The sequence below is a fragment of the Charadrius vociferus genome, unplaced genomic scaffold, assembly GCF_000708025.1.
Source record: "Charadrius vociferus isolate BGI_N301 unplaced genomic scaffold, ASM70802v2 scaffold163, whole genome shotgun sequence".
Lineage (NCBI taxonomy): Eukaryota > Metazoa > Chordata > Aves > Charadriiformes > Charadriidae > Charadrius > Charadrius vociferus.
This window is the reverse complement of record NW_009648332.1, coordinates 7,494,555-7,507,511: the sequence shown is the minus strand read 5'-3', so window position 1 is coordinate 7,507,511 and position 12,957 is coordinate 7,494,555. Positions and strand designations below refer to the sequence as shown.

General features: G+C 53.2%; 1 protein-coding gene across 1 annotated transcript in view; it reads left to right on the top strand.

Moving 5' to 3' along the window:
* RNF220 (ring finger protein 220) overlaps positions 1–12,957 on the top strand; it is a 235,795-nt gene that overhangs the window by 147,897 nt on the left and 74,941 nt on the right. Inside the window, exon 2 of the mRNA XM_009884860.1 lies at positions 620–749. Coding sequence (XP_009883162.1) covers positions 620–749 — 130 coding nt within the window. The remainder of the gene's footprint in view (positions 1–619; positions 750–12,957) is intronic.

Below are 12,957 nucleotides of genomic sequence, written 5' to 3'. Positions count from 1 at the left end.
CTGCTGGTGGTGTGGAGAAGGTGAGCGTCCCCATCCCAGACCGGGCATGGGGTGAGCAATCCCCGGTGACCGCCGGGGCAGCCGTGCCGAGCATCCAAGCTGCTCCCTGCCATCCACAGCCCTGCGCCGCGGGGTCTCCTCTGCCTCCCCACCATGGAGAATCACTCTGCCCTTCAGGGGGGTGATCCTGACCCACTCGACTTCAGGAGTGCCGAGAGCGATGAAGATGGCTCTTCTTAATTTACTGTCATTAGTTAATAGGAACAGTGGGTAGTGCTGCATCATCCATCTGTCCCAAGTCACACTGCCTGCACCACAAAGTGGGGAAGCCAGGGCTGCACAGGGTCAATCCCAAAATGTGGCTGTGGCTGCTCTCCCTGTAAGACTGGAGGGCCCACGGCCGGGGCTGGGATGCTCTCAGGTCACTGGCTGTCCCGCTTCAGAACAGAGCCAGTCCCTGCCCCAGGGAGCGTGGGACAGGGAGAGAAACAGGGTTACACTGGGAGAAAAACCCCGGGTTTCAGACCTCAGCTCAGACAGGGACCAGGGCAGACTGCAGGCGACGCTGATGGCAGCCGATCAGAGCTAAAGCTTTCTCCCCTCTTTTTCCTCCCTGCAGGCAAAAAGAAAGCGACTTTGTTTGACAGCCAGGCTCCGATCTGCCCCATCTGCCAAGTCCTCCTTCGCCCCGGGGAGTTGCAGGAGCACATGGAGCAGGAGCTGGAGAAGCTCACCCAGCTGAACATCAGGTAAGCAGCTCCCTGGGGTCCACCAGCATCCCCGGTTAGCCAGCCGGGGCACCCGCAGACGGCAGAGGAGATGGTGGTACCCACAGCTACCCGATACGGGAGATTTAGTGCTAGCCAGCAGGGCAGGAACATTTCCCTGGCGTTCACCACAACGGTAAAGCCAGGCAGAAATGCGTCCCGGAGGGCACAGACACCCCTTTCCCTGGGGATGTGTGTTCAGGTGAGCATCTCTGATGTTGGTCATGTCCCACAGAATCACAGAATGTGTGATGTCTCGTGATGGAGCAGGTCTGCAGCAACGGTGTGCACTGCCCCTCGGCTGCCTTCAGCTCCCACCTTCTTCCCTCAGCACGGCAAAGTCCCCTATTTAAAAAAATAATAATAATAATTGCGTTTTAACTGCTAGCAGTTATTTAGGAAACGGCTGCAGCCAAGGGTTGGCAGATCCCTGCCCCTGCCTTAATAAAACTCAGCAGCCTTGGAAAAGAGTGTGTTTATTTCAATTATTAATGAATTCCCCGGTCATTAAAAGGTGAGGAAAAGAATCAAGCTGCCGACTAGAAGCAAAGTTACGTCACCAGGTGGTAGGAGAGGAGGGAGAGCGCATGTGTCAGTGTGTGTGTGTGTGTGTGTGTGTGTGTGCATGTGTGCCAGCGCACGGGGGTGTGCATATTGCGGGGGATGCAGAATCCATCCCGGCCCGGTTTGGATCGTCTTTGCAACTGAGTGATAGCTATTGCAGATGAAGGGAGGAGGAAGCAGCTTTAGCTAGAGAAAGAGAGACCTCCCCAAATGGGTCCAGGCTGAGATGTCCCAAATTTGGCACCCGCAGCCCCGGGCTGGGACCCGCATCCCCCACGCGCTGCACAGGAAGATGGAGAAGGGGGGGCGGGCAGGGAACAGGCAGCCCATTTATCCCCCGCGACACCCAGTCCCCTTGTGAGCGTAATTTATGGTGTAATTTGGGCTGCATCCAACTTAATAAAGGGCCACTGCAAATTAGTGAACAGGTTTAAATGAACAGAAGCAATTAGTGCTCGGAGGAGCCCATCAAAGAAGTTGGGCCAATATCAGAGTGAAACTGAAACCGCAAGCCAGGAGCGGAGGCTGGCTGGCGCGAGGCGGTGATGGGAAGGTGGCGTTTAATGGGAAAGGAAAGGAAACCCTAAATCATAAAGCATGACAAGGGCCATTGTGGGCCAGCTGACAAATGAAAAAGAATGGCATTATTCCTTTAAATAACAGCAGCAGTTAGAGAGGAGACAGCTCTCCCTGGCTTGCCCTCGCTTCCCTGGCCCGCTCCGCTCGGCCACGCAGGCGGCGAAGAAGAATCAGAGGTCTTTATTAATTATTAAATAACGACTCCCTCCGTAGCGTGATAGATAACGTTCAATCTAGTCGATGGATTCAGGCGATGGAGGCTAATCTGTAAACGCAGCAGCTCTGCGCGGGGACGGTCTCTCCCAGTCCCGGCGGGGAGTGATGCAGGGTCCAGGCAGCAATCGCAGGCAGCAATCGCAGGCAGCGAGAGCGGGCAGCAGGATGCGAGCGGGTCGAGCTCCTGCACGCTGCCCAGCTCCGGTGGGACGGCTCGGTCTAGCGGGTGGCCCCTTCTCCCATTCCCCCACCTTTCCCGCCTGGAGGAGCCGGGAGCAAGAACACATCAACAAGAGGAGAGAGAAACTAATAATGATCTCAAATAACCCAATAAACATAAAAATAAAATGTAGGCCTATAAACGTGACGGGCACCGGCAGCCCTGGCCGCTCCCTGCCAATACCGACTCGTTACCGAAATGGCTGAGCAGCTGTTACTTATCAGTCTGATGGGGAGAAGCGAACCAGGGGGGCTGCTTTCCAAGGGCCTTTTTTTTTTTTTTAATTTAAAGAGGATGCAGCCAATCATGGCTTGTGCTGTTAAGTTTTAATAAACCTTAATGATTTGCAACAAAATCATAAATTTCCAGCGCTTGGGGTTAGGAAGGCAGATCCCCTCCTGCCCGCTGAGCCTGCAGCACCAGAGATGGGCTCCCCCAGCAAAGGGCCTGCCGTAGAAGACAGCATCAAGAGGAGGGGAGAGGCTGGTGGAGAAGCGAGGTGGAGGGGCTACCCCGCGCCATCGCCTCTGCTGGGTGTTGAGCAATCACGTGGGCTTTTGGGCATCGCCAGCTTGGCATCATTCGGAGGAGGGCAGAGGAAGGGAAGGAGGAAAAGGGGTTCCTCCAGGTGGTCACAGGAGCTTCTTGGGGCTGAGATACAAGGGAGCTGTAGGAGCCGCCTGGATGGTGCTACCCGTGGTCCCAGCTCACCGAGAGCCTGGGGTTGCGTTCCACCCACACCAATGCACCCCTTCCTCAGCTGGTGGGGATGGGATTTGTTAGCCCCCAGGGACAGGGACAGCCCTTCTTCCCCATGGGCAGCACTGGTGTGACCATCCTGCCCTCAGGGCAGGGACATCTCAAGGTCTGCCCAGCTGGAGCATCATGAAGTGAGGCAGGAGGAGCCATGCTGAGCCCTAGGGCAGCACCCCCCATGCCAAGGGGCTGTGTGTGCCCAGGGGATGGACACCAGCCGCTGGACCAGTGATGAACATCACTCAGAAGGATCCAACCCTGGTGCAGGCTCAAGTTTTCCCTTGCAAAAGCAGGCTTGAGTGGGAACGAGGGACCTGAGTTTCTAGCTCTGCTGCCTTCTTGGTACGTCCAGTCTCCCCAGGCAGAGGGAGAGACCTGCTTGTGTTCGCCCCACGGCTCCTCCACCCCGCACCGGTCCGGCCGAGCCCCGTGCACAGCTCCGCGTGGCGAGGCAAGGCTCTCTGAATGCAAATTTCATTTCTGAGCCACTGGCGCTGTTTCAAGAGCCGGCAGCCTCCGAGCCCTTCTCGGTGTTACATATGTAACAGCCTCATTGAACTTGACATGTCAAATTCAGGCCATTTGTGCAAAATCTCCCTTTAATAATACCGTTTCATTTCGCTCAAATGAGACTTGAATGCATGTAAAATGGAAAAGGATATTTAAGCGCTAACATTAGGCAGATGTCTTGCCAGAGGCCGATTGAATATATGAGATTTTGAAGTGCTTAACACGTTTTCGGTGCTCCCTCTTAGAATATGTCACCTGGCTTTCTTTTTTCTCCCTCTCCTTTCTTTTTTTCCTCCCCCTCTTTAAGTGAAGGGTATAAATTGAAAGAAAACAAAACTACAAGCCTTGGTTTTATGGGGTTTAACTCTTGCCGGGCAAGACTATTGGTATTCCTCCTCCAAAGAGGAATTACCTAGCAGCTCACCTTCGCGGAGCACAAGCACAAAGCAGCCGAGGGCGGGAGGCGGGCGAGCAGCGCTGCGCAGAAGGGATGCTCTCCTTGTGCTGCATGTACAGCTCGGTGAGCCAAAGGCGCCGGTCCCCAGCTGAGCAGCTAAGTGCCACCAAGGTAAAAATAAGAAATAATAACAGCCACCCTCTGTGTACGCTGATGCCCTGTGCCCCAGCCAGACCGGTCGCCGCAGAATACATGAATATTCCTGGCTTGTGTGCGTGAAGCTTATCAGTGCGCTAGATGCAGGTCTCCGGTCCTCACTCAATTTATATTCACTTGTTTTACACCTCATCCGTATTTAAAGGCTTGCCATAAAGCACACTGAAATGTGAGACTCTTTCTGGAGCTGCCAGTGGCCCCAGCTCCGAGCTTTGACTGGTGCTTCGGCTGCGGACGCGTGTCCCCAGCCCAGGGCCACCCAGGGAGCGCGGGTAGGCGCAGCGTTCGTGGTGGGAGGGAAGATGAGTTGGGGGACAAAAGAGGGGGAAAGGAGGCAATAGGAGCTGTGGAGCGCACCTCAGCACCCCAGTGGGTCCATGGTGCTTTCTGAGCCCCTGGCTGGAGTTTGGGGAAGAGGCATTTATTGGCCATTTAAAAAACCTTAGGAAGCCACATTACAAATATTACAGTTGCTGAGTCAAGCACTTGAAAGTTGGGAAATGTGCTTTTTAAGATGCTCTGTTCTTGAAAATGCAGTGCTCCTTTTAAAAAAAAAATTATTTGGCAGGGGTCATTTTTATTTCCTTGTGTGACAGCTAGCAGATTCTTCCCTGCGTTACCAGCAGCAAACCTGTGCTTCAGAGCTGTGATTTCACCTGCCCAAAAGCGTGAGGTGTATCATTAGAGCTGGGGAATGGTCCAGAGGGTGGAGCAGCGAGCTGGACCACGCCGACTCTGCTCCTGCTTTTGCAGCTGAAGGACGGTGTGAGCTCAGACAGGACTACCTCAGCTCTTTCCCCTTATTTAAAGGGGTTTCTAAGCTTGCCAGATGTAGCCGGCAGTGTCTTCATGCCATGCTGGAATATTACCTGTGCCTGTGCTATGGCATCCCGGGGCTGGGCATGGTGCAAGAGCCGCCTGGGATGCTCAGCGGGTGCCGCCAGGGATGGATGTACGTGGGTGGGCAGATGGGGGGGTGATGCTGTTCTCACAGTGCACCTTGGCTGTGCAAACCCTCCCCTTCTTCACTTTTCCTCCTTTCTTCGAATGGTTAATCTGAGCATATTTGTATTTTAAAGCCCTTGCCCACCTGTTGGCTGTTCCCAGCCTGGGCTAGCAGCTCTCAGGGACACATCCCTGACCACCCAGCATATCAGGAGCTACTGATTCCCCCTGGTGACCTTTCTGGTGTGTCAGGGAATAATTTCTCTTCTGATTCTCTGATTACGAAGCATTTCCCGGAACACAGAGGGCACCGGGGTCTCTCACCTTGGTGCAAATGGAAAGTGCTGTGAGCTGTTTTCTGGTGACCTCAAAGATGCTGTCGCAAAGAAGGAACCAAATAGTGTCAGGGCAGAGCAAGATGCAGTGGGAAGGCCTGTTTCAAAGCAGGTAGAATGCCCAGATGGGGGATTTAGCCTGACTCTTGAAGGCAACTTTGATTCATGTCAGAGGAAAAGAGCCATCTATGGGACTGTGGTGCTCCAGTTCCTGTAGCAGCTCTCAGTGCACCTCTGCCCAGGCTTAAATCTTCCTTCGGTATCCCTCTGAAGCTTTCTCTCCCTCGTTTGCACGTGTGTTCTTTTCCTCTCACTGTTCTTAATCCTCCCTCCCCGTGAGGTCTTCCCAGGGGACAGAGGCAGCTCCGGGGCCAGTGGGATAAGGAGTAAGGAGGAAGCTGGCAACATAGCTAAAACATGAAGGCTGTGGGACCTTAGGAGATGGTCTGGTCACTCCAGGCAGGGTCGTTGTCTTTGGAAGATGTCTCCAAGCATCTGGAGACGCATCCTGGATTTTGCATGCTTTCACAGGTCGCTTTCCCAGTGTTTTATGGTGTTTCTGATTAAAGTCATCCCACGCTAAACCCCCAGTGTCTGCATCGGAGACTCCTGCTGATGGACGAGGAGAGAGGCACACCATCCCTGTGGCCCCTGCATGCCAAATGACGTGGGCTTACTGTGTTACTCCTGGTCAGGATAAGGACCCAGAGCAAGTTATGAGATGTGGCTCGTGCCCCTCTCCTGCTCAGGCAACCCTGTGTTTAAATACGGCTGCTCCTGGCTCTGCCCCAGGCAAGGGTTTGCTTCATTCCAGCAGGATCTGCTGAGCACTGTGTTGTCCCAAAGGGCCCTTGGAGGAGACCTTCCTGGGGCCGGCGTGGGCGGCTGCTCTGGGAAGGGCGAGTGGCCACGTTTGCAGGCCCAGCAGGATAAATAGAGTGTGTAAAACCTGAATTAGCTCTGTTGTCATGTGTCACACCAGGGTCATGGCTCTCACCTCAGGTCTCCTCAATTTATGCCTGGGGACTTTAACTTGACGGCCAGGTACTTCCCCAGACTTCTTGTGCAGCAAACACTGCAGGTCCCGCAGCCTCTGAATGAGATTAGAGATGTTTTTGAGTGGGAAGGTTTTTTTCTTCCAAAGCTCCATTGAAATACGTGCTGATTCCCTCCCTTGCACGCAGAAGACACCTGCAAGCGCTCCAGGGAGGGCAAGGAGCTCTGGCCAACAAGTGAGATCGCAACTGGGGCAAAGCAAGCATCGCAACCTCCTGCTCCTCAACTTGTCTCTGTCTTTTTTTTTTTCCTTCTTTTCCCCTCTTCTTTTTCCACCTTCCCCTTTTCCTTTCTTCCCTTTTTCCCCCTCTTCTTCCCCCTCCCTCCCTCTCTCCCCACCCCCCGGTATCAAGGCGACATCTCCAATCCAAGTACTTTTAATTTCGCCCGTGGCCCTTGCTGACACGGTGGATATGCACAGCAAGTTAAATTCCCGCCTGATCAATAAAGCAGAAGCAGTGTGTCCGACTGGTCGATATTTTTTTATCTGTCTTCAGCCCAGTCCTGCTGATGACAGCCCCCTGCGCTTCAGCAAAGGCACTCAAGGGCATCGGGCTTTGGCAACACAGCTCTTTTTTTTATTTAAATTAAAAAAAAAACCCAGATGCCTACAAAAAAAAAAAGTTCACGGAGTTTGGCCTTTGCTTAATAACGTTTTATGATTTATCTTAATTTTTAATTGAAAAAAATTTGCGAATTAATTGATTTCTGGGACTTGCCAATTAACATTGTAATTGGGTGCATGATAAATTTCGAGGGAGCATCATTTTTCTCCCTCTCCCCCTTGTCACCGAGAAGGGGAATCGCGAGGGCAGCTGCTTCCTATCCGTACGCCCCCCCTTCCTTCCCGAGGTGCCGCTGCCCTCCTCCCCCCTTGCTCCTGTATCTTAAAGAAGGAACAAGAAAGCTAATAAAGTCGTGTTATTAGAGTCTCGCCAGAGGTGACCCCTCAAGGCATAAATCCAGGCCAGGGAGATGGTGGGGACAGGTACTATTAAGAGCCTGACGGTGCTTTGCGAGGTGGGACTGGGTACCTCCCCTGCAGCACCCACTCCCCACGCCGTGGGGAAGGTGGTCGACCAGCCTGGGGCTCCCAGGGACTTGCCCAGAGGGCTCTGGCACCCCCTGAGGTGTTTGAACCGAGCAGTTCATTACCTGTGGTGTTACCCCATCCTCTCCCCGTGTGCGAGTCCCGGCACGCAGGAGCCTCTTGCGCGATGCCCAGCTGCTGCAGGGAGGGACCCGACAGGAGGGGTCGTTTGCATCCCGCTCTGCCCCAAGCTCCCCCAGGGAGAGGGTCCTGCCCCAAGGCATCCCATGGCACTCCACAGCAGAGGTGTTCCGTGTGGGACCTCAGCTCCAGTGTCACGGGTGTCCAGATTTAGGCATGGACACATCTCCAGGTGCGTGGGAAGTGGCGTCACCTGAAGCTTTCTCCAGCAGTGTCGACTCCTGCCAGATTTAAGTTAAACACACTCCATCACCGAAGAAACCTGCCTGGAAGTGCCAGCTTCTCAGTGATACCCAAGCAGAACCCAGGGCCACCTGCCGCCACAAGGCAGCTATCAGGGTGACGTCCCTGCACGGGGTGTGAAGTCAGTGAGCTGGCTGTTGCCGAAATGAGGAGTGAGGACACGGTGTTGTGCCGCGGCAGGGAGAGAGAGCAAGCCACACCTGGGGGGGACTGAGATGGAGAGTGGAAATACCAAGTAAATTACAGAGTGTTTGATGTCTCTAGTGCTTCTCCCACCCACTTCACATGCTGGTATGGATCACCTCATCGCAGTCAGCTGAGGTGTCCCATGCACAGTCTAAAGCCCGAGAGCTTGGATGGGGTTTTGCTGTGCCATCCTGTAGCTCCCACTACACTCCAGTGTGGGGGGTGAAGGATACCAGCCCAGGTGGAGTGTCCCAGGCTTCACCGGTGGAGCTTCTCCCCACCATCCGAGACACCAGAAAGTCCAGGAGCAGCCCAGCTCTGCACCCGCCAGTGTCACTGGCGAGGAACCGTGGGGGAATGGAAGGAAATTTATGAGGAGAGCAGTCTGTTTATTATCTAGCAAATGTGGTGCTGCTGATACCATGGATTTATCCTCTTTCATCCCCCCTCTGATTTGTGTCCCTGCCCCTTGCTGTGGCAGATTAATCGTGGACAGAAAGGGAAGAGAGACCCCCCAGCTTCCTCCCATGCACTCAGAGGCTGGCAATGACAGCAGCCTGGACCCTTCATCCACAGCTTCTCCAGCAGAGAGAGCACAAGCCATAGAGCTCCCTGGCCTGCTTAGAGATGCCCCATTCCTCTCCTCCCGTGGCAGACCCCAGGGAGGCAGAGCAGCTGGGTGCTGCCCGTAATCCATGGGTGAGAGCATTTCTCATGGGTCGGGGCTTCCAGGGTAGCACAGCGGGTGAGAAGATTTGTGGGTCAAGTGCTACAGATGCTCCTCGAAGTGCCTTCAGGCTCCAGGGCATGGGTTTGCAGGTTGGGGTTTGGGACCTCACCGGGCAAAGCCTTCCTCTGCCACTGACTCCCAGGGCAGCAGGAGCCCTAGGAAGGGATGCACGGAAACCCAAGGGTGAGAAATAAATCTTCGGTCAGTTATTTGCCCTGAAGCAATGCATGCCTTCTGCGGAGCCTCTTCGGAACTGCCACGTGAGCTGGGAATAATTAAACAGTCATTACAGCCACAGTAGCAAAGAGCCCCCCAGATCAATCTAATGCATGACCTTTCCCTCCGACTTTTCTCTTTATTTTTCCAGCCACCTCCTTTTTCAAATAGTGGGAGAGAAATGAAACAACCCTCCCACCCCAGCCTCCTGCTTTGCCCTGCACTTGCGAACCACCACATCCTCACCCAGAAATCTGTTGCCCGCTCTGAGTGGGGGGCTCCCAGCAGGGGCGTGGGGTACCTGGGGTTGATACAGAGGAACCCCGACAGGGGAGAAAGAGCCGGGGGTGCAAATGGCACAGAGCAGATAGGGGATTTTAGTGTGGTCAGGTCATGCCACAGTGGTTTATGATCCTGCTGCATTTCTGCTGCAGCATCATTTCTTTGCGGGAGGCGGGTGACTGCCCTGTGGGGTCAGGTCCATCACAGCTGACCGTGTTGGGCACTGAGGTCGCACAAATATTGACCAGGAGACTATAGGTGCAGAGTGCTTCTAGTCCTGACTCCAGCACTTTTGGCAATTTTTAATATCACTCGTCCCCTTTCCCCATCATGGGATGCAGGAGATCTTCTAAGCAGCATCTGGAGCTAGCGGAGCCACAGCCGGTTAAAAATCCCAGCGTGCTTCCCCTGATGGGACGGATCACACCCGGCCGCGCCGGGGGCTGTCACCTGCAGCTAGGTGAGGATTTGGCCTCATGTAGTTTAAAAAAAAAAAAAAAAAAATCAAACTCCCATTTCCTTATTTAGGCTTCAAGTGACACTTCCACTTAGTTAAACTGGCATTCACAAAAATCCAATTCTCTCTCTACCCGGCGACTGCTTATTTACGGCTGGCGTAGCTGTCCCCGCAGCTCTGCGAGCAGCTTGCTCTGCTGCCGGGGCTCCCGTCCCGAGGCTGTGTGTTTGAGCCACGAGTCCTGCAGCTAAAAATAAAGTGTTTCCACCGGAATTTTTATTTACTTTTTTTTTTTTTTTTTAAGAAATACATCAGTTGGCCGTGGCTGGTAGAAACCTTTTGGCTTTGTGGGATCTCACGCAGGAGCTGCATGTGCCCTGGCTGGTGCTCATCGAATCCAGAGGGCTGCTGAGAGTTGTTGTGCGGAAGAGTTGCAGAGCTGGAGGACAGCATAGAAGTAGCCCTCTTACCACCTCTTTAAACCTCTTCTGGCTGCAATGTCATTAAGGGATGAGCACAAACAACTGTAGCTGCCCAAGCTCAAGGAACTTCTCTTGCAGTTGTTATTAATTACGAGTGAGGAGTGCTGCTGGGGGGTGGCTGCCATGCCACATACTGAGCTCAGCCTTTCCTTGATGTATGCTTATCATAAGCCCTGCCTTGTCCTGGGTGGGGGCTCTGCAGAGGTCTCCTTTGGACGTGCTTGGGGAGCCCAAGCGGCTGCAAGGTCCGGTGGCTGTGGTGGGCTGAAGCACGGCGTCGGGGCTGTTTCTGGCCCTACTGTTGCTGCACTGAGACTTCAGGCAAATCCCAGCACCACTCTGTGCCCAAATTTCCTCTCTGAGCTCATCTCTCTTTCTTGGTCTCCTTATGCTGGAAAACACTCAAGCTGTAGCGGCAGAGCTTCCCAACCCTTGCTCTGGCATGCTGTGGTGATGCCCAGGCGCCAGCATGGTCAGCGCCTGTGCCATGGTGGGCACGGAGGAGGAGGGCTCCTGCTCTGCTTCCCTGGGGCAGCTGCCAGGGCTGAGGGGTCAGGGAGAGCCCTGCCTGCATCTGGTGGGCTCCGGGCACCAAAAGCACACCCTGGGTTGTGGTCCTCTACCCGGCAGCTGACTGGCCATCTCCTGTGGGGAGCAGGGCTTCTGCTTGTCTAGGCTCCCAGAAAGCTTCTCTTTTCTTTTAGAGGAAAGCTGAGATTCCTACAACAGCTTGTGAGAGCAAAGGCTTAAAGGAAAGGCACCAGCTTGCTCATGGTAAAACACAGTCAGATCACTTAACCTTCAGCTCATGCTCTGGGTTTTCCATGGTGGGAAGCAGCAGATTCCATTCATGGGGATGATAAGGGACTATTCCCTGCATATTGCTGCGCTTTTTTTTTTTTTTCTATGGCAAGCATACCTCAAAAGGCAGGACCATAACAAAAAATACTTAAATAAACCTGAAGGTCATTGTATGTAATGGCAACCACGGCAGCAGTAGAGTAACCCCAAGACGGTGGGTGAGGAGGGCACATATTCAGCGTGCTGAGCTGCTCTTTGCCCTTTGGGACATCAGGACTGGAGTGTTGGGTCTGAACAGCCCCTTGGGGCTCGCTCAGGGGGATGCCGGGGGATTCCCCGTTGCTTCTGGGGATGCTCCTAACCAAATCCCTGCCCAGCATGAAAAGACATCTGCGTGTCTGTCTTGTAGCCTGAGTCTTGCTTTCATTGCTGAGGGCCTTGCTGAAAGCAAATGTTCCTCTGAAAGCTGATATGCTCTAATATAGAGAAGTGATGGGTCCCCAGTGAGCACCCCAAGGCACGTGGGGACCTGGCCGTGCAGCTCCTGTTAAGGTTAATGGGTGACACAGCCGCAGGACTGGGCAGCAGCACCAGAGCAGGGACCTTATTTTGTCCCTGCAGAGGCACAAGGGCACCCGAACCCGTGGGGATGCAAGAATGCACGGCCAGGACCGGCGTCACAGCCCTGAGAAGGGGAACTAGCGAGGAAGCAGCCTCATATCGCTTGGAAACGCAAACCTATCGGGAGAGAGAGGAGGCGGCTGCCCAAATTGTTGGGTCTTTCCAGGGCGGTTCTTGTCTTCTTTGGTAGTTTGGGGGTGTTGCCTAAAAGGGAAAGAAGTTGTTTTGCTGTAATGAACTAGATAAACAATTCCCCAAATAGATTAAAACTAACTGTAACTTATAAAAGCGGGTAGTAATTATATTTTATTAGCTAGCAAAACACCATTTTTTTATTTCGTAGGATAATTCTGTGTAAATCACCTTAATTAGAAGTGTCAGACGAGCCCGTGAATATCGTACTTAGTAACTAATTTCCTATGTACAGGTTATAATTTAAAACACATGGATCACTCGCCGAGTGGAAATATGCTAGCCATGAAATAATGTGGGGAGTGTTGGGGTTATTACTATGTAAATGTGTAATCATTTCAGACCACTGCAGCCTGGCTGGGTGATTAAAGAGAATCCCAAGGTCTCCAAAGATTGTGCTCTCTGCAAGGGCCTAGAGCGAAAAAACTTTAAAAGGCACCGAAAAGTGTTTGAACTTTAAAGGTCTTGATTTCCCTTTTACCATTTTTAATTTGTCTGCGGTGTTTATGGAGGGGAAGGTTTCTCTTTGCTGACGGCCTTTCGATTCTCAGCCCGCTGCCGGCATCCTTAAGAGGCACGGGGGGCTGCAGCCGCTGTAATTTGGGGGGTTGTTTAGTGGGACGGAGGAAAGCACCCTTAAATTGCAGGGTCTTGGGGCTTGGATGCCCAGGGCTCGTGCCCATTCCTGACCCATCTCTGGAAATAAATAAAAACAAATTGCCAACTCTTATCAGCAGTAGAGTGGGGCTAAATTGCAAGGAGGGGGGCGGTTTTTAATAATCCTCCAAATGAAGAATAAAATAACTTGGCAGAATTTATCTAAATCATTCCCCTTCCACACCAGCCCCAATGGCAGAGGCTTGGCCTTTTGGCTGACCAGAGACTCTCATCCTGAAAACTGCAGTTTCCTGGCACGAACACCATTTCTGGGAGGAATTAATGAGATTCTTCCTCT